Source organism: Pygocentrus nattereri, chromosome 4 (assembly GCF_015220715.1).
Source record: "Pygocentrus nattereri isolate fPygNat1 chromosome 4, fPygNat1.pri, whole genome shotgun sequence".
Lineage (NCBI taxonomy): Eukaryota > Metazoa > Chordata > Actinopteri > Characiformes > Serrasalmidae > Pygocentrus > Pygocentrus nattereri.
Window position 1 is genome coordinate 43,985,507 of NC_051214.1, and position 27,939 is coordinate 44,013,445.

Genomic DNA, 27,939 nt, shown 5'->3' on the forward strand with positions numbered 1-27,939 from the left:
TAAGGATATAAGACAAGTGCATCAGAGTAATTTGGCAAACGGTTTTGAATACGAGTCATTTTCCTGTAGAAAATCTAATTATCAGAGAGGTGAGGTGGTCATTTCTGTGTAGAGGTTGCATGACAGCTGAGATTTGTCAGAACTAAAGCAAGCATGTGCAATACTTAGCTGGTAACAAGGTGAATTCAATACACAGCCCTCAGGCTGAATGCACATCATGTCACCTGTTAATCACAATGACAATGTTGGTCTTTGCATTACTGATCGAGAAGCCTGCAAAATGCAAAATAGTGTAGCACTTACTTTATGCTGTGAGCATCCTGACCAATCACAACTCCAGATGAAGTTCTGTGGGTGATCTGATGAATCAAGCTATTCATGTAATCCAGCAAAAATAACCAAAATAAAGCAGGCCTATCTTTAAAGAAGACCTAAATCACTTGCAATTATCAGATTCATCCGCTTGGGGAAGGGGTCTGAAGCACAAGCCATATTCTTCTGCACGTTGCCATATTCTTCTGCACGTTGCCTATCTTTAAAGAAGACCTAAATCAGAAATCACAGCACATTTTTCTTACATACTACGTTTCTGAGTGAAACAGTGTTAGAGAAGATCTCTGAGCTTGCTGAGTTTTCTCACCATCAGTGGTGGGAGAGATATGGCATTACTGGTAAATAATACTCCCCCCAACTCACCACTATGAGGTAAAGAAAAATCATGTTTTAGAAGTAGGGAAAAGCCATGACATGCTGACTGAAGATTACAGGAGGGCAAGAGTTTCGTCTTCTAAATGATGTATGATGAAGTGTGGTTAAAGAGGAACCCTACCAATTTTTCCCAAAGCTTCAGGAGTGTTAGTGTGTGTTATGCTGATAGGAGTTAATCGGACACAGCAGTGCTGCTGTAGCTTGTAAACAGTGTCCACTCATTGTCCACTTTATTAGACTCTTACCTTGTTGGTCCACCTTGTAGATGTAAAGTCAGAGATGGTGGCTCTTGTGCTGCTGCAGTTTGGTCATCCTCTAGTCCATCATCAGTGGACACAGGATGCTGTTGGCTGGATATTTCTGGTTGGTGGACTATTCTTAGTCCAGCAGTGACATTGAGGTGTTTAAAAAAAAACTCCAGCAGCAATGCTTTGACTGATCCACTCGTACCAGCACAACACACACTAACACACCTCCACCACGTCCGTCACTGGAGTGCTGGGAATGAACCACCACCCAATACCTATTCTGTGGGGGTCCTGACCACTGAAGAACAGGGTAAAAGAAGGGTTAAGTTTGCAGAGAAACAGATGGACTATAGTCTGTAATTGTAAAACTACAAAGTGCACCTATAGGACAAGTGAAGCTGTTAAATGGATTATGGATACAAGGAGGTGTATTTAATGAAGTGGCTAGCCAGCGTTTGATGAAAATAATAGATAATTCACTTGCATGCCCAGAAGACATGTCCTTCACCAAGTTTTGATTGCGTTCTCTTTCAATTCACTTGCAATTATCAGATTCATCCGCTTGGGGAAGGGTCTGAAGCACAAGCCATATTCTTCTGCACGTTGCATGCAATTACACATTTCCACTAGAGGTCTCAAAATCTTACATATTTACAGCTGTAATGCAGTTTCAACAGCCATTTGAGCTTTCTAGGTCAACAAATCTCAAACACTTGAGCATAGTCAGAATTCACAACCAAGGAAAAGTTATTAAAATATTGTGCCATTTTTATTTTGTGTAAAAATCACACAGCTGCTAGTTCATTCTGCAGAGATACATCCATGCAGTTAAACATCTATGATCCCACAGCCATAATATAAGCAATTAAATAGAATATTTGCTGTTAGTCAGCAATTAATGCAAATTTACATATGAGACCAAAAGGTGTGTATCATACAATATACAACAAACCCCTTATACAGTACATCGACCTGAACAGCAGGAAAAGAAGGCTCACCTTGATTCAACACAGGGGGAGGACACATTACCGTGAAAACCTGAACGACGGGAGTAAGGCTTCGAGGGCAGGGAAAGAAAATGGGAACGTTGGAGAAAATGAAAGAAACAAAAAAAACAAAACAAAACAAAAAAAAACATCCAAAGGGGAAAAAAAACCCTAACAATGAACTAGACAAGTCCAAAGAACAACGTAAAAGTCATACTAGTTAAGATAATACATATACAAATCAAGTGGTTCGATTTTAAGAGCTGTTTTATATCAAATAAGAACACGAACAACATGCAAAAAGTAGTGTTACGAGGGGAAAAAAAAAGAACAGACGAACAAAGAACAGCCGAGGGTAAGAAAGTGCAGTCGCGTTACATTTCAGGTTTCACATTTATAGCTGATGTCACGGGAAAGCTTGATTCTGAAGCATGACTCACTCAGGTTGTGCACCATGTCAGGCACAGTACAGGCAACATTTTCTTATGAATGTGAGGGGGCCACAAAAGTTCTGTTATACTGGGTCAATGACTGTACAGGGTAGAAAAACTCATTTCATTATACCACAGATGTTAAAAGAAGAAAATAGAGCAGTCTTTGATGCATTATGCCATATATTTGTAACCGTTGCTCACGCACACACGCATACACACAAAAACACGCATAGATGTGTCCTCCGCTGGCATGTTAGAGAGGTTACAAGAAACATGAATGAGTGCCTAGCACAATTCATTCATTAACGTACTTCTGAAACAGAGCATGATCTCCCTAAAATCAGTCCTCCACTCCGCCAACAGCACACTTAGTGATCAATGAATCTCACTGTGGTGCCACTGCATCTGCTGGACCATTACCGTGTCCTCAACATCCTTATTTTGAGCAGGTGAGGGGCTTCAAACAGTGCCCCCTACGCCCCATTAGAGCAGTGGCTGACCGCGTGCTGAAGACTTGCAGTAGAGGACTGACGTTTACAACAACTCATACTCTGTTTCGTCAAAGTGCCAAAATCTATTATGTTCCTACCCCTATCTCTCAGAACATCCCCTCTCTGAGGTCAGGATGGGATGCATGAGAGCAACGTGGAAGGAAGCAGCAGATTCCCTCCTCACGCAGGCAGAGGGAGAGCAACAGGCGCAGGAGGAGGGGATACAGGGCTGAAATGTGCATCCTCCCAGAGGATCCACTGGACCTTTTCCGATCACTTCAACAGCTCTTCCTTCATGTGGTTACAAATGAGAAAACGGTCTCAGCTGTTCCAGTTGAACTTCCAAAGATATTCTCTCCTCAAGCAAGTCCTGAAAAACAGCAGAACAAAGTGAAATCAAATTCCCTTTTAAAGCTCTTGTTTTAGAGGACACTTCTGACAACCTCTAAGTGGAAGTGCCAACAAACTGAGGACTACTAGATGGATTTAGCTTTGCATGGGGAGGTGGGACAATGTCATGATATTTCTCAGTGATTTTAGTCCCATCCGTGACTGTAATGTCAGTAGTTTTGTACACACTACGTGCCCCACATCATGAAGGATTCCTCTGTCTTTTATGTACTAAACAATAAGCTGTAGAAATAACCCCAGGTTATATTAACCCTGTGCAAATTGCCATGATGGTAAATATTCCAGTGAAAGAGTCTTTTTCACCTTTTTCTTAAATATGGAGGCACTCAAGCATTTGCTTGTGCTGTATGTTCCAAGTTAATGATGCTAATGAAACACTGCACTCACATAAGATAATTACGTATATTACGGTAAAATGAATTATGTTTAAATTAAATATTTAGACGTTTTGTACTTGAGAGCAGCAGAATGTGGTGTGTATGGAACTTGGCGTGATGGCAGTGCATAAATCAATTAGCCACACCCACCTCTGTAATTCGGTAAAAAAGATGGGTCATAACAGATTATATCCAGTTATATTACAGGGTTAGTTTTACTGTTGACTGGAACAACAGATGTTTGTTTGATATCATGACAACCAATTAAGAGTACATTTAGCAAAATGTAACAAAATGACAGCCCATGACGTTTAAAAAGTGCTGCATTAAAATCCAGAATGCTGCTATTATGGATATCAGGAATATTTTTACATGATCCAGCCTCCTCCTGTACAAGTAACCCTGTCCAAATCGTACTTAACACTACACAGAGTCATCTGTTTAAAACCATGCTGTATCTTTACTGTCTTATCAGAAACACCTACCATATTACTGCACTGTGTAAGTTTAAAATTACTGACTATAGCCCGTCTGCTACTACACTATTCATTAGTATCTCATCTATGCCTTTTATCAAAGGAAAGTCACCACCATAAGAGCACCACGGATCAGATATTATTCATGTAATAGATCATTCTCAGTGTTGCAATGGTTGAATTGTATGAGACACTGCAGCATTGCTGGTGTAAGTGCACCTTTGCTCACAGTCAAGAATATCTTAAAACAGCGACACACAGTCCACATTTCAGCTCCAACATGCCAGCTAGCCCAGATCTAGGGTAAAATAACTTGCTTACTGTGTATAGTCCCTTTTACACATGCACTGTTACCAAGAGATTTAACGGTAATTCAATGAGAAATGGATTGAGTGTAAACACAAGCGAGAGTCAAAAACCTGGTTAGGCTGACACAGAAATTTAGCTGCATGAGACGTGATACAAACCTCTAGAAATTATCATTAATGCTCATGTGTAAATAGAAGCTGATACATTACTGGAAAACACAAAAGTATCTAGATAACAGCCAGCAAAGCAGAATTTTGCAGTGAGAGTGTATTTTGTATATGCTTTTAGAAAGAAGAGGCAAAAATGTCCCCTGCACGCAAAGCAAAAAAGTAATCTCACAAGCCTGAGTCTGATGCCTTTCACAGCACAACGTGGCCAAGAGTTTGACATGAAAAACGATTAATCACAGGCTGCTGTTTTGGCGCAGAACGCAATGGGAAGTAACTGTGAAAATGCCACACTTGCTCTAAAAGGCTCACATTTCATTACAACATCCAGTGCAAGCAGCTGCTTGGTACTGCTACCACAATTTAGCTGAAAAAAAGAAAACGTTGTTTCCTGTATGAATGATAAACATTGCATGGAAGTGAGCATACATAGATGTGCTAATAACCAATCAGAAAGCAAGAGATGTGGCCAGCACTATGGAAAAGATCATTATTGCAGTAGTCTCAGCCTTAGATACTCCGCACCCAAAGAAACGGAGCGTCCGAGACTGAGACTAGCGCAATTATGATGCTTCATGACCAGTAAAGCATACTATCTGTTTTTACAGTGGAGTTTTCAGTTTTCATAGAAGGAAAAGCTGAAGGATTGTATTTTTATGAATAATTCAGAAACAAATGACCTGTGGGCTATTAAAGCTGAGCACTTTGTCCTGTTTACCCGAATTTTCATGGGAAGCATGAATTTGTGAAGCCCTTAAATGGCAAAATACACTGCTCAAAAAAATCAAGGGAACACTTAAACAACACAATATAACTCCAAGTAAATCAAACTTCTGTGAAATCAAACTGTCCACTTAGGAAGCAACACTGATTGACAATCAATTTCACAGCTGTTGTGCAAATGGAACAGACAACAGGTGGAAATTATTGGCGATTAGCAAGACACACTCAATAAAGGAGTGGTTCTGCAGGTGGGGACCACAGACCACTTCTCAGTACCTTTCTGCTTTCTGGCTGATGTTTTGGTCACTTTTGAATGTTGGTGGTGCTTTCACACTCGTGGTAGCAGGAGACGGACTCTACAACCCACACAAGTGGCTCAGGTACTGCAGCTCATCCAGGATGGCACATCAATGCGAGCTGTGGCAAGAAGGTTTGCTGTGTCTGTCAGCGTAGTGTCCAGAGGCTGGAGGCGCTACCAGGAGACAGGCCAGTACACCAGGAGACGTGGAGGAGGCCGTAGGAGGGCAACAACCCAGCAGCAGGACCGCTACCTCCACCTTTGTGCAAGGAGGAACAGGAGAAGCACTGCCAGAGCCCTGCAAAATGACCTCCAGCAGGCCACAAATGTGCATGTGTCTGCACAAACGGTTAGAAACTGACTCCATGAGGATGGTATGAGGGCCCAACGTCCACAGATGGGGGTTGTGCTCACAGCCCAACACCGGGCAGGACGCTTGGCATTTGCCAGAGAACACCAGGATTGGCAAATTCGCCACTGGCCCCCTGTGCTCTTCACAGATGAAAGCAGGTTCACACTGAGCACATGTGACAGACGTGACAGAGTCTGGAGACGCCGTGGAGAGCGATTTGCTGCCTGCAACATCCTTCAGCATGACCGGTTTGGCAGTGGGTCAGTAATGGTGTGGGGTGGCATTTCTTTGGAGGGCCGCACAGCCCTCCATGTGCTCGCCAGAGGTAGCCTGACTGCCATTAGGTACCGAGATGAGATCCTCAAACCCCTTGTGAGACCATATGCTGGTGCGGTTGGCCCTGGGTTCCTCCTAATGCAGGACAATGCTAGACCTCATGTGGCTGGAGTGTGTCAGCAGTTCCTGCAAGATGAAGGCATTGAAGCTATGGACTGGCCTGCCCGTTCCCCAGACCTGAATCTGATTGAGCACATCTGGGACATCATGTCTCGCTCCATCCACCAACATCACGTTGCACCACAGACTGTCCAGGAGTTGGCGGATGCTTTAGTCCAGGTCTGGGAGGAGATCCCTCAGGAGATCATCCACCACCTCATCAGGAGCATGTCCAGGCATTGTAGGGAGGTCATACAGGCACGTGGAGGCCACACAATACTGAGCCTCATTTTGACTTGTTTTAAGGACATTACATCAAAGTTGGATCAGCCTGTCGTGTGTTTTCCACTTTAAGTTTGTGTGACTCCAAATCCAGGCCTCCATTGGTTAATAAATTTGATTTCCATTGATTTTTGTGTGATTTTGTTGTCAGCACATTCAACTTAGTACAGAACAAAGTATTCAATGAGAATATTTCATTCATTCAGATCTAGGATGTGTTATTTGAGTGTTCCCTTTATCTTTTGAGCAGTGTATAATTTAAGTGCTGTGTTTGTGAATGACACGAAGCTGAACATTACCGGTAAATGTATCCTGAAAACAGGTCTTGGGTTTTGAGCAGGAAAGGGACTTCTGTTGGAAGGACCTGTACAAACGCACCTTTAACTGCTGCTGTAATTCACTGTTGAGTCTGGCCAAAACCGTGTTTGTTTCTTTGTTTCTTCTAATGGAAGCTTGGATAGCCTTCTTATCCTTCCCAACAGACCTATTTTGAAAGGAAAAGAGCAGTAAACACAAGATCACAAGATACTGCCAACATGATTCAGACTGAAAGGTTTGAAATAACACACTGTTCATGAGCATACCGTGGAATTGAAGGTTGAGTTGCTAGGACAGAGGCAACCACACCAGACTTCTGAGGGTGGTCCTCCATGTCAGGCCTGAGCTCATCCTCTGACTTTAGCCTCCGCCGGACAGGTTTAGGAGGAGGAGCAAGAGGAGTGGATCCTTTGGCCTGCAGGTAAACATAAGGGTCACTGTAAAGCACTAGGCTTTTACACAGGAGTGTAAATCTCTAACCTTACAAGAAATCAATTACAATTCTTTAGGAAGAGATTTAATGCATCATGAAAGCTCACATTTTACAACAATTCAATTACTATCACCATTTTTTAAAAAATGCACTGAATACACAAACGACACTGAAGGAACTATTTAGACATCTGTTTCTGTACATTCTGTACATTCTTTCAGTCCTGTGGAAACTTTGTCTTTTCTGAAATCCTGTAAAGCTGCTTTGTGACAACATCCATTGTAAAAAGCGCTATACAAATAAATTTGATTTGATTTGATTTGATTTAGACAGTAGTGGAATACAGACAACAAAAATAATTGAGGTTTTCCTGCATATTTATATATGAAAGTAACATAGTTATATGTAAATGCAGGAGAGGTAGATATAGTTCATTAACTAACACATCAGCTTGACAGAACGTGTATGTATGAATACACAAGAGTGAACAGAAAGATACATACAGAGTTCACAGTGGCTGTAGTTCGCTCTTCTGGCTGAGCTTCACTCTTCACTGCTCTCATAGTCCCAGTAGCGTCTGCACATTTCTCAACCTGAAACAGAACAAAGCAGCAGCTTCAGGCACTACGATCAGCAGAGCTCTCCAGTGCTGACTGATAAAGACAGAATGATAGAATGGTGGACTGTGTGGATTTATCATTGCTGTCTCAAACTGAACTTCACATTATAATTTAGTTTGCAGTTTACAGACTAAGAGCCTTGAGAAAAATGAAACCTCAAATTTAAAATCCTGATTGCAACTGTTCAATAAATGTTTCATGATACACTCACTGTTAACCCAAAGTACTGCAAGTTGTACTTGTTACCTTGCTTCATGCAGTACATTAATGTATAATATTTTTCTCATGGTCCACTTTAAAATCTTGCTATGCTTTTTATATTTTAAATCATTTAGAAGGGCCACCTATATTTTCCTCAGTAGAAGAAGCTGTGGTTACAGAATGACATTTGGTGTTTACCCAACCTGCACACTCTCCTGCTGTTTCTCCCCATCATCTGCTGGCTGCTCCACAGCGAAGGCCTGGAACTGACTGAAGTCTGCAAAATTGGGCTGCTCTGGCATCTGCTGGGGTGAAGTGCTAGCATGAGCCGGAAGACCATCTCCATCTACAGAACGATGCCCATGCGGCACTGATGTCTGTGCATTTGGGGGAGAGACAGACATTCTTTAGCTCTAGCCTGGATCTATGAGGCTAATGTAACTAACAATTCAAAGACTTTACTTATAGACTCAAAATATTTTTATGATAACAAAATTAACTGTGTCATATTAAACATCCAGCAAGTTGTAAATAAAATGCAATAAAATATGGCTTAAAAAAAAAAAAAAAAAACACTGATCAGACCAGTGTGAGAACTATCTAGGCATGGTCTTAATATTTCAATAAGCACACATGATAGACATCAGTCTATCCAACACTCCCAGCCTGCTACGCCACTGAAGCAGAACTAAACCCAACGGCGTGAGCAAAGTGGGGATAAATGAGTGAAACAGATCCCATCTATATAAGAACTGTTATAGAAAACACTATCCAGCTTATATATGGTGATGTCCCAAAGAAGGTGAAGTTCTTTCCACCTAGAAATTCATTTCCAGCTCCTATAATTTGTGTTCTAATAGCTCCATAATGGCTTGCAGCGCTTGGACCCCAATGACTGCAACTTGTAATTAAACTTGTAGACGGCTGCACTCATAGCAGTTACAACAGTCCGCAGAAACGTACATGTTCTACATTAATACCAGATGCAAACTACACATCTCGGTTGCTGAGAATGATCATTTATCCATCCTTTGAAAGCTAGTGAAGATGGAAATCCAAATATGTGGAAATGAAACCATCTTCATGAAACACAGCTCTCTTTTTTGTTTTCCTGTTCTAATTGTCTGATATAAAAATTTAAAAACCACCACGAACTGCTGCTGTGCTGTGGAAAGGGGATTTCAGAGTTCTCTGTTGGCAGCAGTCTCCTCCCCTTCCCAAAATGAAAAACCTGTCAATGATTCACATGAATGGCACATTTGGAATTCAAAACTAATATTTTCAACACAATTTTGCCACTTTAGGTCTTCAAAACCAGGTCAAGATTGGAGGTATACCTGTGTGGCCAGTGGTCGAGGAGGCACAGCAGGGGGAAAGGCCACGACTCCGGCCTGCTGCTGGGCTCCTGGCAAACATTAAACAGACAAAAAACAAAAAAAAAAAACATGCAAGTTCCTCAGAACCACAATATCTTTTACAAATGACTGAAAATGATATGTCAAACAATAAATAGAAGTAAGCATTCACAAGCCATTTGCATCATGCTACTTGTTGTTTTTTCACTTTTATTTACTGATAACATTAGTATTTTAGACTCCACTATTCCTTTAGGAACAAAGACGAGCTGTGTGTGCTCTTAAAGATATTATGTGAGCGATCTGTGTACCTGCAGGGACAGTGGTAAAGTTTCTGTTCATGTCTAAAGAGGAGGACCGTGAGTGTGAAGCGTGGGGGCGGGGAGGGGGTGGTGGCGGAGCCACAGCTTTCAGTCCTTCAGGAGAAGTCCCAGAGTGAGACCTGCAACAAATACAACAATTAAATTAAATTAAAACAATCAAATTAAAACAAGCACCAGCACAATGCTTACAACACACAATCATTAAGTCTTACAAGTTACAAGTTTTTTCACTTGTTTCCTTGCAAGGCTTTATAAGACAAACTAGTTTCAGACACTACCTCATTTTAAAAACAAAGCAAGCTTAGGGTGTTTTCACATAAAATGATACTGTCACTGAAATCAACATGTTCTACATCAATGTCAGATGCGAACCACATATCTTGGTTGCTAACAATGACCAAATTCAGTTCTGTTAAAGTCAACCAGCTTCAACTGACCTCAGTGTTTCACACTAAAAGCAAACTTTAAATGGCTTCAGCACTGATGAGATATTAAATCCTCCAATAGGGTAAAGCTATTAAAAATCATTACACAGTTACTATTATTCATGGAATCATTTTTGATCTAAATTCATTTTTATTTACTATTGTACTGTGTATTATTTTTGTCACCATTTTATAAAAGCAATAAGAAAGTCTGTATTACAGTGATTTTAATTCTGGGGATTATTTCTGCCTAGCATACCTAGCATCATTCTTTAACCACAGTAAAATAACTGAAACATATAGCAACACAAACTTAAAGTCAGTTTGTCACAGAGGTTCTTGTCTTTTTGTCGCGAGGATGCTCACACTAGACGACAAGACAAAGAAAGAGAATAACAAACACAACTTTCAGCTATGAATAAGAACTCAAAACCCCAGAATTTCTCAAATCACACGACAAAACCAGAGCTGAACTTACTGGACCTGCTGGTGCAGTAAAATCACAAACTGAGGATTAAAACTGGCTGTCCGAACAGCAGAGTCTCTTGCTGTCTTCAAACGTAGACTGAAGACTCATCTCTTTACACAGCACTTAAATGAGCATTGAATTATAAGCTGCACTTATTTTATTGTACTGCACTCTGTATTGTAGTTTATTGTATTGTATTGTTTGTTATTGTATTGCATTGAATGGCACAGAGTTCTGCGTTCAACTCTGTTTCTTTTTCTCTTGGTGTCTGCAGTGACATATTTGTTTCTAGCAGTATCTGAGCTCAGGACTTTGAGCTAGCAAAGTATCTGAGCTAGGTCTTTTTCTCTAAGCTATTGGTAACTAGCAAAGATACTTTCTCTAGATTGACAAAGCACTTCTTGTAAGTTGCTCTGGATAAGAGCGTCTGCTAAATGCTGTAAATGTAAATGTAAAATGGGGTTGAGAAACACTAATAATCGCATGCAAAGATTTTTGCCAATCCGATTTAATACATTCCGATTCAAGATTAAGACTTAGGTGTCTATATGCACACGCTACTGAACAATCTGATGGAAAATATCTTGTTTACATGCACACAAGCAAGCAGATCCAAAATGATGCGCATTCAGACTAGAACTTAGTGTAGACGTTACCATGACAACAAGCGTCTCTTTGCTTTTCTCTCTTCCAGCTCTCAGATTGGCCGTTATTTGGTCTCTGACCTTCTTACACTGCAGACTTTCAAATATTAAATAAAAAAAATAAAAGGGCCTCCGATCAATTCAGAGCTTGACTGAGCGCTTCTGATTGAGCTCCCGACCTGGAAAATCGCTGCAGACTGTGAAAATTTGTCGCAAGTGCAAATTGTGGTTATAACTGGGCAAAAAAAAATAAAAACAACAAAAAAAAAAACCACATGTAGTTCTTAAAACAAAATGTGAAGCAGAACAGGGTCGTTCATTTTCACAACATGCAAATCAATCGGACCACAAAAGAACCACAAATGAGCCGCACGGCTGCCACCTTAAAAAGTGGCCTGATTTTTGGTAAGTTTGTCGGACTGTTTAGAGCAGAAGTTCTCTCCCATAAGGCCGGTATCAAGCTGCATACGTTTTTATACCAGGAGGTAAGAATGTGACAGCTAGCAAAGTGAGCTAGCAGCCTAATTGTTGAAATTCACTATTTAGTACAACCGTTAATAATATAAATTTTATTAATTTTTTTATTTAAGGCTTAAATTTTCCCATTAAATTTGATGAAATTTTGAAAATACTGGCATACATCACATCTGTACTTGACTTCATGAGTGTGTGCAGGTTGCTACTGGCTGCTTTTAGCTGAAGGCTAATGTAAGTCAAGAAGTCCAAAATCAATTAACTGTCAATATTACCAAATATTACACTGGTGCCGCAGACACAAAAAAGCCCCTTGAAATGCAAAGACCAGAACAAGAAAGCGATACCAAGACTTTAAAAAGCATCATAAATCTAACATATCCACCAAAACAGCTAATTAATTTGAATAAGTTAAGGGGAATCTGTCTTTTGTTTTAAAGCTAGAAGCAAAATAAGTGAATTATATCACACAATTGTATAATCCATAAAAATTATACATAATAAATAATACACACCTTTGTCTAGTTACTGCACTGGAAATAGGCTCTTGATCAGATGCAAAGGAATCAGAGCTGCTATAACCATCACCTGTAAGAAAACAGAAAGCCAGTGTTGGTCTAGATACATTAGTGTATGTTGGATAAATGTATCTGTAGCAGCCCTGGGTTCCAGTCAAGTATTATGATCTTGAAATAAGCTGACCTACCTACAGTGGTCCCGGGAAATTTAATAGTTGCTGCTAGTTTTTTCTCCTCTGAGAGTTCAGGTGGTTTAGGCATTAATGGACTTGTTGGATGTGCATGATCTGTCAAATCAAGAGGCAAAACACAGATTTTTAGTTATTAGCCCACAGGCTTAGCAACTCAAAACAAAGTGTGCTAAATTTTTGATTTTGTCAGCTTTCAGTAAAATGCATCAAACCTTACACGAACTGCTATGAAGTAGCACATATGAGGGCAAAACATTGACAGGTTTCATAAAACCCAACATAATATAACAGCAGTCTTGTGAAGAAATCATGTCATAATGAAGACATGCAGATTAAATCAGAGCAGAGTCAAATCGAAAAACAGATTACATCTTATTACATAATATAACCTCAGTAGAACTCTGTCAGTCTGACAGCCTGTAACAAATTCTGTAGCAGAACTGCCTACACTGCAAGAAAAAGTGCAGAGTCACTAGATTACAAAAGACTGGCCACTTGTCATGGGCAGCCAGGCATCCCAACCCCCCCACCCCCACCCCCCCACCCCAAACTGACAAATGCACAAATCAATAAGTGTCTCATATTGCTCGTGGCACAAAACAAAAACAATCAACATAAAATGCATAAAGTTCCTTACCACTCCCAGTTCTCTTCAGCTCCATTTCCTGCATGTGTATCTTGCTAGGAGTCATACGGATGGGCACAGGATGAACTATTGCTGTATCCTATAAAAAAAAAATAAACCCCCCCAAAAAAAAAAAAACACATCAATCTAGCAGTCATGTCTGTAGTGAAAGTATCTTAGTTCACTGCTCCCTTGAGACCAAATGTGCAGCAAAGAAAAATACAGAAAAGGCTATAAACACTGTTTTTTGTTTCAAATTTGTTAAATGAAAGTTTGCCAGAACCATAAATAGTCACCACCTACAACAAGTTACACAAACAGAGAGGGCGTGAGACAATAATTCATAAGCTAAGCAAGCAAAACAAAACAAATAAAATTGTATTGTGGCCACTGACGCGGATGAATTTGCAATGAAATCATGCATTTTCCAGACAGAATCCCAAGAGTACGGGGTTAATGAAAAACCATTAATCATGAAAGAGCACTAAGTGATTGACTTACAGGGTCAGCTGGTGCAATGTTAGAATCAAATTGGGTCAGAGTTTGTGAGCTTGAGGAGCGTTCGCTAAAAGTCTCCCACTGCTGGAGAGACAGAGCAGAGACATGTCAGCATGTCAACAAAACCTGGGAGCCTACAGTTCAACTATAGCTTCCAGTTTCCAATTGATGGAGAAGAACAGAGATATACACGACACCAAAGAAACAAAACATCATTGTACTGTAACAAAATCCCTTTGCTGCGAACATAAACAACTGTATCTTTTAGTTTCACTGCACAAAACGGGAAGTGCTGCCCACAGCTTCCCAAAGATTTGATATGTGGTACCATGACCAAATCTAACAAATAGGATATTATAAAGAAAAAAAAAAATACTACCACTTTTTGAGTACAATTGCTTTTACTATCTAGATGAGTCCTGTAGTCCTAAAATGTCTGGGCACTTGTAAAAGCACATTTTGAAAGTTATTCAATGTGTGTTAAATTTATCAGTGTACACTGTAAACATAATTTGGATATAATAGAACACTTATTAGCAAATAACAGTAAAGGTATCACCTGAATACTATGAAGCCCTGCTGGTGACATCCCTTCTTAATTAAAATAATGCAGGGCCACAACTTGCTAGGGCACTGAATCAGGATCCTAATGTGTTACCACAACTTATTAAAAAATACATAATGAGATATTTAAGTCATGGCAATGACTTAATAAGCCACGGAAATGACTTTACTTTCTAGTTCCTGCACCTCACTACGTCATGGCTGCCATTTACCATCACAACTTCATCATCTTGCTCCCACACATAAATAAATCATGCTCATAAATTCTTTCACTCAAAACACCTTACAAAATTGTGGCCATGACTAAATTATCTCATTGTTATGCCTTACTAAGTTGTGGTCATGAGTTAATTATTGCATTCCCATGTCTTACTAAGTTTTGGCCATGGCTTTCGTTATCACAACTTAATTATATTGTTTCGATGCCCTACCAAGTTGTGACCATGAGATAATTATCTTGTTCTGATGCCTTACTAAGTTGAGGGCACTATTCAATTCTCATTCCAATGCATATTAAGTTGTTGGCACACTTTCCCAAGTTAATTTGCTTAAGAAGTGATGTTACAAGCTCAATAAAATACAAAATTATTCAAGCATATTTATGTTTTGCATGCTTTTAACAAAGTGACTACTGTAACAACGGTCTAAAGAGTCACCATGGCGCTCTTTCTACGAAGTTTAGAACTAATCTTCATAGATTGCATTTTCATTTATGTATCCAGGTGATGCAGTCTGATCTATAAGTGCGGTGCAGTAGAGCAGGCCAAACCTCATTGCTCTGGTTGAGTTCAGGCCAGTTCTGGTTCAGGGAAGGCATGGAGGGGGATTTATTGGGGGTCACCTCCACTGGGGAACCAGAGAAGCCCACCTCAGGTGCAGGCTCTGGGACTCCTAAAACACAGAGACACATAAATGCTGTGTTCCCGATGTCCTCATATTAAAATTTAGGGCCCATTAGTTTCCGTTTTAATGGAACTGCAGAGCATTTTACAGAAATTACAGCTAAAACAATAGGATTCTGTCATTCTGTTCCTCAATCCACTATTTTTAGCAAAGGTTTGAACTACTTTTGTGCACAAAGTGCAACTGTATATGAACTATATAAGGAAGGTCTAAGGAAGGATAAGGTCTTCTAGCCATTCACTCACAACAGCTCAAACAAGCAGGTTAGGAGCTAAAATTTTAAATACTAAAATTAAACAGAGCACAAAATGCAATTAGCTTGATGCATTAGAACAAGAGGAGATCGTGGCAACAAATCATTTGCAGTGTAGGACTGGTTCAGTGCTTTATGTTCCACCTTCATAATAAAAAAACTATTTATATTGCACAGAATACAGCCTTTACTCTCTTCAGGGTTCTAAGTCAAGTCTTCAAGACTTAATATTTAGCAATACTGAATGATACTGAAGATGTGCATCTCAGAAAGGCCCAATAAGGAGTGCATTCCTGCTTCACAATAATTAACATTAATTCAGAAAGTCTTCAAGCCAAGTTAAAAATTGCTTGTTTATGCAGGTCCTAAAAAGTGCACCTGAAGTGTAGTCTTTACGTTCATGAATAAAGTTTTACACTTTAAGCTAATTTTGTATAACTTCTATCAGAGATGGGACCTGTTTTCCAGAGGGATGAACAAATTTGTGGTACTTAATTACCAGCGTAGTGGGGCAGGTGCAGTTTTCACAGGCACCACCTAATCACTATGAACACCAGATAATCTCAAGAAAAGTAAACATAACCACAACTACTTATTTACTCTCCTGCTAAAGAACAGGATAAAACTTCCATAGAATAGATTTACTAAGACATTTTCTTATGTCTGTTTCACAGACCTGCACTCAACAACTGCCCAATGTCTTCTATGACAAGGGAGTTTTGAACCGACATATTTCTTCTCATTCCTAAGTACAGGAACCTGCATCAAAATAACTGTCCATTGTATTCGACTGTACAAATACAGACGTGACCAAGATTAGATTAAAAGCTTTCATATTCCTTTAATACATAATAATATATTACGAAATACAACTTCCTTTAGTTCTCAGATGTCAGAGTCACAATAATAGGCTTTTTCTCTGCTCTCCCTACCTGCTGAGTCATCCAGGTCAATAAGCTTTGGCATGAGGCTCTCTGGGAGCTTCTCAGGAAGGTCATAACCATTCTTTCTAGCAACCACAAGATGAAATGCTGCACAGAACTCATCCAGGGTGAGCGCACCGTCTTTATCAAAATCTGATAGCTCCCTGCAGGACAAAGAATATACAGCTTTAGTTGACAAGACAAATTCAACACTTTAGAGCAAACTGGTGGTATACTTTGTGGTTTTCACAGGAAGCCAACTTCCTCTTTAAAAGCATGATGCAGGCAAATCAATGTAGATAGTGTACATGGTGAGTAGCACAAAAAGTTAAGAGAAACTTGCAAAGTGCGCTAGAAACAACAGCCCTCACCCCTAAAAGTACCAGAAAGTAGCTAATGTGCTGTACAAGCCCTTGGTCTTATATCTGTTTTCAAACAGGCTTAAACAAGGCCAACCAAGCTGAACACAAACAATGAAGGACAAAGTAATCCCAGTAAAGCTACTTACCAAATGTGAGACAATTCTAGAATAGGCAGCTTTGACTTAGTAAAAAACTCCTTTGCAGCAGAGCCTGAAACAACAGTGATCCACTAGTTTGAGATAAGACAGAAATTCATATTACAATGAACAAATGAAAACATATTCATAGTGCAGTTTAGGGCTGCACAATATGGAAAACATTCTAACAGACATCACAACCACAATGCTAGATGGTGCTACTGCAATATGCTTTGCAATATCCTGAAAAAGTACTGGAAAATTTCTACAATTAATTTCAACATATTTTATGCATATTTTGGCATCCTGAATAATACTGACTTCGGGGCAAAGGCAAATATTAAAAACAAATTCCAAACACAACCAGTTATGGTGGATACAGATTTAGTTAGTTAACAAAACAAAAAAACACAAACAACTAAAAAAACTGCAATATAAACAGAAAGGCAACTGATGCAAATAATAATTTTAAAAAATATATTGTGTTCAGCCACAGCTGTGAAGCACGACAGATGGCAGCAGGTACCAATTTACTAATGAATTAAAATTAAAAACCACTATCAAAGAAAAAAAAAACATTATGGTGATATGAGACAATAAGCAGACATAAGGTGTGCTGCAGATCTATTTAATGACAGGTACATATTGCCATTTGTTTTCAGAAAAGGCGTTCTCAGGGCGTGCTTGCTGTGCAGGAAAGCAACCCAGCAAAGTAACATTGTATGACTCCCTTTCCAAAAAAGTTGAGATGCTGTGCAAAATATGAATAAAAACAGAATGTAATGATGTGAAAAATCATATAAACCCTCTACTTAACTGAAAATAGTACAAAAAACAACATGGGAAATGTTGAAACTGGAAAAACAATTTATTTCAAATGAACATAGGGGTTAAATGATTTATGAATCATTGCATTCTATTTTTATTTAAATTTTGCACAGCATCTCAGCTTTTCTTTTTTTGGAAAGAAGAAAGTCTTCTGCTCATCATTAAAGATTGTCTATAAACTATAAGTCCCTGAAGTGTTTTTACAAAAGCGATGTAGGGAATTTTGTGCATAGTTGGTTGTTATTCTCATTATTATTATTTCTACATTTACGTTTTTCTGTTGCTCATCTAAATTTAATTTGACAGCTGACTGTGAATCTGTCCACAAAAACCCTCAACTAAATACAGTAACTTTTTTTTTTTTTTTCTGAACATTTTTGACTAGTTATAGGGCTTATTTGTATTGTCATCCTATGCAATATCTGTATTACAAAGGTCAATATCATGAATACAATTTAAATAAGACATATTATGCAGCCCTAATAGAAACAGACAATTTCAGCATGTACTCACCAGGAATAAAACCTGTCAGATCAGACTGAATAGTTTTAAACTGGTTAATGTAATACTGTCTTTGCTCTTCTGTGATTTTCCAGGGGTCATCATAGCCACTGGCCTGTCTTTGGATTTCATTTGTAGTAGCAGCTGATGCCACTGTTCGTACTGTTGTGCTCTCCTATAGTCAGCGACAGTACAGAAGCAGTAGGAAAAGAAACCAGAACAATTATAGCTCACAACGAGGATAAAAACAGTATGTTATGGTGACATAAAGCATTTCAATTAGAGCTCAATCCATTCTAAAACACCAAAAACAGCATTAAAGACTCTAAACTATGAGAGATCACAGAATCTGGTGTTGGTCAATGGATAAGTAACAAATATAACAGCAACAGCTTAAGATCAGGAGACCATAGCAATGTTATGAACCGTTTCATAAGTAAACATTTGCTCAGCTTCCATGGATACTTGCTTTGTTTGCTACAGGTATCTGTAAAAAGGTCTACCCTGTTCGTGCTGTTCATGAAAGCAGATACCCATAACACAGGAGCTATATAAACAGGTGCACGCTACTGTACCTGAGCAGAAGAGGGATGCATTGCTGGAAGTGTGCTGGAGGGAGGAGTGTCAGTAAAACTGACCCAGCTTTCCTGAACCGGAGGAGGAGAGTGGGCAGACCAAAGCCCATCACCTGTTACTGGACCTAATTTGTGGGCAGAAAAGGGTATGAAAAGATGCATTAAAATTACATGTAATAACAGTTAATAGTGGGGGTCTAAATAAAAAATATTTATCGTGGTATAATTAACAAGATTTCTGTGAGTTTTAATATATCACAGCATAGTGTATTCATGCATACTTTGTTTTCAAATAAAACCATTTTGGAAGCCTATTTTTGTATTGTTTTCTGGAATGTCTCTTCACTTCTTAATTGAAATATTTTTGTATAAGCATCTTTTCTACGCCTGACAAAACCAGTGCTGAATGATAATTACCATCTAATTCTCTCAGGTCATTTATCTCATACATGCATTTCTCACATTTTAGATTTCTTTTCTAGATGTCGAATGCTGCTGGAATTTGTTACATTTTAAAAACCACTCACACTATCAGTATTAGCCAAGAAGCTGTAAAGCCTTTCGGCTTGTAACCAGAGACTGCACAGTCACCTTAATCAGCTGGCCAAGTGAGGTATGCAGTTAACCTATTAACTCATTATAATCTGACATTTGCTCCTTCATCAACAAACTGCTCTAACTTACCTCAGACTGCATCTCACTACACGGAAGGTGATGGAATTGGCATATTTTGCACTTTATGTATGTTGCATGATCAGCGCTTATTTGTGGCATACCAGCAATGATAAAACTCATACCTTAAGAATTTCATACCAATCGGACCAGTATATTTCCCACTACTAACGACAGTTAGAGCTAGCTTTTAGCTATAACTCTAACTGTGTGTATGTATATATATTTTGTGTGTAATATTTATATATATATATATAAATATTACACACACACACACATATTATATATATATATATATATATATATATATATATATATATATATATATATATATATATATATATAAAAATTTCAAAAAGGAATCATATGAATTTTCATGATTTCAGTTTGGAAGTCAAAATGGTAGTGATAGGAACCAGACATCTGGGGAGTTTAATGCCTCTAACAGCTTCATCACATCACATCTTCTGAGACAGCATTACATATGAAAACTCCCCAAGAGCAAGAAGAAGAAACCTTGAAAGGAACCAAGACTCAAAAGGGGAACCATCTGGTCGACACCAGATAGCAAACAGCATTAGTATAAAATATACAAATGGTGGAAAACGAACCATTTCACGCCAAACCTCCCTGGATGACTTAATTTTGAATAAAACATTTAGTAATACATTTGGGTCTTTTGGTGTCTAGTTTATAATATTTAAATACACTGTGTGTGTCGTTATTGCATAGAACAAAAATACACCTAATTGCAAACCTGATTGTGCTTCTCTAAAAGGTGGCCACACGGCTCTTGCCACTGCAGGCTGTTGCTCCACAGCGCCTCCGCTGGCCTGCCGCTTGTGCTTTCTCCATGTGTGGGGTGAGGTGGGCGGTGACTGATGAGGGGAGACTACAGGAGATGTGGTGTCTGGCTGGGGTCAGAGAGAGATAGAACAACAATTATCACATCATCATCATCCATGCCTTTTGCAAGGACATCCACCCAAACCAGGAACTCTGTTGGGTGTGGTGTGAAATTACCAGAAACACTCACTCACTCACAGAGCAGATTCATTCAAAAGTGACATGTGAAGCAATAGAAAGAACATAAACAAAGGCTGGAGTATATTGACCAAAGTTCACATCACAATAATGATTTGGGCTGTCGCTACTGCTTTGGGCAATATACCAATTATTACTAGATTAGCAGAGTAATGAGAGATTTGGCCAAACAATAAAAATGACTAGAACAAAGCACAGCCTTTAAAACATGTCAAAATACATTAAAGGAGTACGCTTAACTAGAGACCCTTAAAAAGCCTTCATTATAGAAATAAAAAGTTTTATATACTATATGTTGCCTAAAAACGAACATAAATAGATGTGTCCATTGGGTTCTCTTTCCTTTCTATAAGAAAGACCAGGTCCTGTCTCATGAAGATAGCTTAACCTAGAACAGGGTTCCTAACTAAGTTTCAGCTTCATAAGACCTACAAATGGAACCACAGTTAACTATTTTACAAAGGTTGCAGCTTTAACCCATGATTAGATACTTAAACTAGGATTAATTCTCACATGCTTGCACACGAAAGAATGTCGCAAATCACAAGAAGTCAAGTGCCTTATTTCTCAAAGAAGGAAGAAGAAATTTGTATAGATCTGTTGAAAGCAAAGCACTTATAATGGTTAAAAAAATCAACAGTATCAAGACTGCTTATTGGAATAATAACTGCCTTTTATTCTTTACTTATTTAGTATGATTAAAAAAAGAAACAAGAAAAACAACATGCTTCACGTGACCGAGGCCACAAGTGTCACAAACAACAAAAGTGACTGGAGGGTTCCACCTCCATTGCCCTTAATAGGTCCAGCAACTGTTTATGATCAGAAATTCCAAATGTAACCTGCCCTGGAGAAAGTTTGATGTGTAGCATAAGTGGCGATGTGGCCCGGAAAAAAGGGATCCACCATACAACAATCCAAGATTCGATCGAACTAACCTTAAAGTTTCCCTGCTTTGTGAGACAGACACCCGCAGAATAATTTAAGAGCATTGATTACGTAGTAACTAAGTAGTCAATGTCGATTCATCAACAGGCTACATTTTAATCAGTGATTTCTTTTTTTAACTGAGTAGTGGTGTTAAACTGACAACAGACCTAATTGCAGACCAACAATATCACTAAAAACCCAACCTGCCTGCAACATTTTAACAAAAAGAAAACAACATTGTTTGGATTCTATTCACTCAATAAACCACAGAAACATAACCGGATCAACTGAAGTTCATCAGCCTGCATTATTGTGAAAATTTTCAATATATCGTGCAGCCCTATCTCAAACATTTTCAGTAGTGGCAGGTTCTTGAGAAAGTCTCTGCAGGGCTAAGTTTATCTGCCCAAAAACTTTTTTATTTATCCTGAAATCTCTCATGCAGTCAATACACAGGTTTTGGCAGAACATCCTGAACATCTAGTGGCAGAATGTAGAAGCTTGCAGGTGTGACTACCAGAGAACTGGGGTGACGTCATTAGCAAAGATGTGAGCAGTTTGTAGATGAAAACAGTCCACCGACCTGAGGATCGACGGTGGGCACACATGGCTGGATGACTTCATGAGTGGACACTTTTTTGGGCTGGACTCTGCCAGGGGGCCTGGGAATCACACTAGAGTACGGGCCCTGGTTCTCTGTGTCTGGATACATGGCCGCATGCCTGGCCTCCTGTTCATTCTTGCCCATCACAAAGCGCGGGAGGGGCAAGTCTTTCACTGCAAAGCCAAGCACAGTAGAGCAATACAGCACATTAGAGAAAATGATACAAGAAAACGAAGCAGAAAGCTCTTTGTCTAAGAAATAAGCATTTATTTGTTTAAATACAAATAAACAAAACATTGTAATTTAGTGTGAATGTTTAACCATTTTCAAAGCTCAAGCCCACTATTCACTGTACACCATTCAAAACCTAGTTTATCCAATCAATCCTTCAATGAACTTAATCAGGTGTTGCTGATGGACTGATGGCTGAGGCGCAACAAGAAGTCAGGACTAAATTGGTGCTCTTCTAACTGTATTCCTACAATCAACACATTAATAACTTACTAAAAACAAAACATTGATATGTTTCACTGTATTTCTGTTTGTCTTTATTCTAATGCTACATAGTGTTTTTACTGGCCACACATTTTCTGCTGAAATAGTTTTAACAATTGTCTTGGCTTTTGCACAGTACTGTACATAATACACAGTATTAATACCTGACAAATAATAAGCCATTAGTCATAATAAGCCAAATACCTAAATATCTGTAAAAAAAATATGATTGGTCTTTTATGAGATGATTCATCATACAATGAAATCAAATTTCATCAAGATTCATTTCAATTATTTTGGTACAGCAATCAGAAAAAGCTATTAAAAATTGGCTGAACAGACAAATATGAATAGAGGAACTATTTCTGACAATGAAATCAATGCACCAATATTGTTGGGAGGTTTGAGATTTTTATACATGAAAATATCCCCAAAAAAGTAATTTGGCCCCAAAAAAATCATGTATATCTTAATGAATATTATTCTAATTGATTCTAACATTACAAAATTAATGAAGTTGAATCGCCACCCTCAAATTCATGCATGACAACGCACTGATGTTCTGATGCACCCATCCAATGGCAAGTAACTTTCCAACCCCACTGCTCAGCATAATCACAAGACGTACACAGAGCTAATGAGACAACAGTCTTCAATGTCTTTCACGCTTTATGGTTAATTTTAAAGGCAGCAGAGGAAACAGTCCTTCTAAAGTCTATCTGTGCTTCAGGGCCCCATTTTTGCAATTTCCTGTTGACTCAGTTTCCATTCTCTTACAGTATCTCCAGGCCTGCAGGGATGTCCTTATTTCCTGCTTATTTACATGGCCACCCGCTTTTCATTCCTTCTCATCTATGAAACCAGTCATTTGACCATATCCTAAACACAGGCTTTAAGAGCTAGTGACTGAAAACACTGCTGAGAAGACAACACAGACTTTTGCATTTCGACAACAGAAACGCATCTAAGTAACTGTAGTTAAGCAGAATCATCAGTGTAGACCACAGTGCTTCTGACAGTTCTTCAGTAACAGTGGGGTGGAATCAAATTATAAATCTAAGGTTTATATAAGCTTTAGATAATCCTACATAATCAGTACCGACTGAGCTTTTTCTGCAGTCAGTAGAACTCAATCAAATTTATTTCAAAAAGGTAAAATAACACTGATTTGAGATTTGCAGAAAATCTGACTTTGCTTACCGCTGTTTAGGCTCTCTACACGAAGGGGCAGTCCAGACTGGGCTATTGCAATGAGTTTCAACGCAATGTAGAACTGACTCCGACCAAAGTGGCCAAGTCGGGTGGCACCACAGAGTTCAGTAATCTGAAACAACAGAAACAAGTCAGAATCTTCATTGCCCTTAAAAAAGAATCATAAGATAAGACAGACTTATTATCCCACTGGGGGAAATTTGCATTGTTACAGCAGAATACACAGTAAGCAGATAAAGAGCAGTAAGTAGACAAAGATGTGCATCATACAAAATACAAAATATAAGATATACTATAGAAATAAATAAACAAGGCATCTGTTAGCAGAAAAATATAAAAAATAAAAATAGAATTAATAAACTATACAAATTTACAGTTTACACATGCAGCTGTATGGATATTGCACATTTCTCAGCAGGTAATGACTGGATATCGCACAGAAACTGTAGCTATTGCACAGAACTTGTGTATGTATTGCACTTACCAATCTATCAGCAGCAGATATTGCACATTAATTAGAGGTAGGATAAGATATAGGTCTATGTGGTATCAAGGATATCTAATCACATCTGTAATACTCAGATGAGGTCGGTATCTCAGATCATAAGGATCAAAAGTATAAAGCTTGCACTACACAGAGACACGCCTCTTTGGATACAGGTTCACACACAGCTTTGGCAAATCACTCCATAACCACTGATGTTGAAATGTCAAGCATTGGAAAGCCCTCACAAGATTTCTGCTCATGTGTTTCTCAACTATCTAAATCCAATAGAAATTTCAGCACCACAGATATTTTATGAATGACAAACAAACATTACATTAATGTAAAAGAATCAGGACAGCAAACATGACTCAGATGAACAACAAGCTGGTGATGTATTACAATTTGCTGCAGGAAGAAAACCTGTAACAACTACGTTATGTATGTACTGAATGAGTGTGTCAGGACAAAAACCTGAATCTCCATTTCCGATTAAATTTATGCATTTATTTATTAGATAATCTGAAAAATCCAGATGCCCTTTTCATTCTACCCACATTTGAGCAACAGAAATGAACTAAAATGACTTGGAATACGATCTTTTCACATTAAATTGCAATAAAAATTAAGCATGTTTTTTCCCCTCTTCGGTACAGTTCCTACATTAGAGATACAAGATTTTGGTCCAACAGCAAGGAAAAGTAAATATGTAAGTAAAAAGGAAGTATATCAAAATCAAGGTGATGTGGACAGTGAATACTTTTCATTCATTCAAAAACAAACAAACATTCTTAACATGTAGAAATCAGAACCACATTTATGTGAATTAGCATCATGGAAAAATAATGCTGGAATAACATTCATTCACAAATAAAAATGCATGAAAAATTTGTAGAATAAACAAAATATGACATTTCAGCTCACTAGTTTCTACTCTTCTCATGTACAATAAATAAGCTTCAAATATTGGTAAAACATGTCCAATGCTACTAATTCTTTTTAAAGCAATTATCTGATGATTCTGGTGATTGTAAAAGTACGGTGCACCCCTACTACTGAAAAAGTAAACAGTAAAAGCCGCAACACAAGCTGAGGACAGTATTATTACCACGTATTGTGCTCCATCATCACTTTATTTAGTCAAGCTTTTACCAAGAGTTCACCTTAACGGCCCGAGTGAAGACTTCCAAACATCAGTTAAGAAACTTGGCAAAAAACACAGAACAGTTCTGTATTTATTTAGCTAGTTTATACGATCTAATCTAGATATCCAGTGGAAGCGAGCCTGGTTGTGAATTATCATAAGTGTGCTTAACCAGCTGTGAAAGTTGTTAGATGTTATCAGATTGTGTTGAATCCTTTCTTCAACACATTAAATCAAGTGCTGCTGAGGGAATTTAACAATTTAACAAAGGCTGGAGGGCGGGGAGGAGTGAGGAGCCACATCTGTGCTCTTCTAACTTGTTGATTTTCTTCTAACCAACACATTAATAACTCATAAAATGTGTTTAATATTTGACTATATTTGTTCATTCGTTTTCTTTATAACACTATACGGTGTTTTCGTCAAAAACAACACACTTTCTGATGAGATAAATGACTAAACAAATTCCTCAGCTTCTGCACAGTAAAGCACATGATAATATCTGACAAATAAAGCAAAGTAATAAGCCAAGTATGTGAATATCTGTAAACACCTGACTAATCATTTATGAAAATAATTCACACCATAATGAAATAAATGTAATCATGAATCACAATTCAATTATTTTTATCATCACAAGCATGTTTAACCAGCTGTGACAGCTGCTAGATGTTATCAGGCTGTGTTGAACAGCAAAGCCATTCAGACAGACAGTAACTCTCTAAGAGAACACCACAGCTCACAGTGCATGTCATTAATCATACCTAAAAAAAAGAGGTTCTTCAAGGACTAAGGCAATGGCACTGTTTAGAACCATTCTGTTCTTAAATGTTTCTTTGCAAGGTAAAACTGCTATTCAGACTTATGAAGAATGTGTTTGATCCCTTCTAGAACCTTTTTTTTAATGGCTGGAGAAATAGGTTCTTCTATTGTTACAAGCTTGACATCCTAACAGCAGAACCCCTTTAGGTGCTTTACAGAACCATATACAACGCACTCTCTAACGATCTGAAGAACCATTTCAGCATGGAAAGATCAACTTAAGCATGAAAACAACTGTATATAAACCTCAAGGTTCTACACAGAACCACTGCCTTTCCTAAAGAGCCCTTGAAGAAGCATCTTTTAAATGTGTAGGTTAGCCACCGTTAATCAAATGAAAGTAACCCAGCTAAGGAGCAAGCAGCTGCACAAAACAGGCAGATTTGGATCAGATTACATCAAATGCACAAAAGCAGACGGGGCTTAAGTCGGCTTCCTATTCGAATTTTTCCGCTCCACCTTAAATGGTGCAGCAGTTACGACGTTCTGGCGCCTGAGGCACCTTGCAACTGCCCATTTAAGGTGGAACGGGAAAACTCGAATAAGAAGCTGACTTCAGCTTGGTGAAAAACAGGCTGTAATGAGATGTTAATAACACGGAGAGCTTGCATATGACACCCAGGCTCGTAACTCAGCAGCTTTACCTGCAGCACCACGTCGTTGGACAGCTGGGCCGCCCGGAAAAGGTCGAGCACTTTGCCGTTGGACGCCACTTTCTTGGTGTTGTCCACATCACAGTAGATAAACAGATCCGAATAATATTTCTGCTCGACATCGCTCAGCGTCAGACTCTCCATCGTGGCATACAGCTGGCTGAACTACAAAACGACGAGCCGGACCGGACCGGGCTGCTGCTGCAGTGTCACTGAACTTAGCTTAGATTAGCTCAACCAGACAGCTACCGAAACGCCCAACCGAGGACGAATCCCGCTCCCTCACTCACTCACTCAGCGCGCTCCAAACCCCCACCCGTGAAATGTACGGACACCAAAGACAGACTGTTCTCGCTTTTCTGACACTGTTAGCGACTGTTACGCCGCCGAGTCTCTAGCGTTAGCTTATTAGCAGCAGGCTAGCGAGAGGCTAACAGCTAATCAAACTCCTGAATTCGCTGACGCTGTGATTTTATTTATTATTATTGTCTTATTTCCCCCTGCCAGCGCAGTGATATCGCCCTGGCTGTCTTTTCGAGGGCCTTCTCTATTCAGCGACGGAGCGAGGCGCCTGTGGAAATGTCGAGTTTTGTTAAAAATGCGCCGATGTGTTTGTTAGTAAAGTTTCGGGCTCCTTCGCTCAGCAGCGCCGCCATTCCTGAAACGTCATCACGCAGGCATCATGAGGACGGAAGACCCGGATGGAGCGCCACTTAGTGGAAGGCTGTGGCCGCGTCCCAAACCTCATAGTACACCACTAAATAGTGTGTAAAATAATAGTCCACCGCCGTTAGAGGCGCGATCATTAGTGTAGAATGTAATGGATAAAAGCGCGTGGTTTGAGACGTAGCCGTGTATTAAAGTATGTAGTGAATGACAGTCTTACGGCCTGCCCCGAAGTCCAGACTCTCGTTTTGTGGCTGAATTGCACATGACGTATTTCCGAAATAAGCAAAAGTGAAGTGAGCGAAGACTCATGGTAGACCACAAGAAGTGCAGATGTGTGTCTTGTGTTTGTGGAACAGATTGCGTTGGTAGGGTT

General features: G+C 39.1%; 1 protein-coding gene across 2 annotated transcripts; it reads right to left on the minus strand.

The window, feature by feature from the left end:
• Nucleotides 1-1,703: 1,703 nt before the first annotated feature.
• reps1 (RALBP1 associated Eps domain containing 1) lies at nucleotides 1,704-27,560 on the minus strand. Of its 2 annotated transcripts, XM_017695729.2 has the most exons (20): nucleotides 26,889-27,560; nucleotides 23,783-23,906; nucleotides 22,067-22,260; nucleotides 20,267-20,423; nucleotides 18,838-18,962; nucleotides 18,275-18,437; nucleotides 16,943-17,006; nucleotides 16,444-16,598; nucleotides 15,125-15,246; nucleotides 13,795-13,875; nucleotides 13,306-13,393; nucleotides 12,666-12,764; nucleotides 12,475-12,547; nucleotides 9,936-10,066; nucleotides 9,607-9,674; nucleotides 8,473-8,646; nucleotides 7,952-8,041; nucleotides 7,282-7,430; nucleotides 7,076-7,181; nucleotides 1,704-3,237 (listed from the first exon to the last, which is right to left on the minus strand). In XM_017695729.2, the coding sequence occupies exons 1-20, from the start codon at nucleotides 27,039-27,041 to the stop codon at nucleotides 3,169-3,171; spliced, it is 2,385 nt and encodes a 794-aa protein (XP_017551218.1). In that variant the 5' UTR covers nucleotides 27,042-27,560; the 3' UTR covers nucleotides 1,704-3,168. The 2 variants fall into 2 exon arrangements, with proteins under 2 accessions (XP_017551218.1, XP_017551219.1); XM_017695730.2 differs by lacking the exon at nucleotides 13,795-13,875.
• Nucleotides 27,561-27,939: the final 379 nt, after the last annotated feature.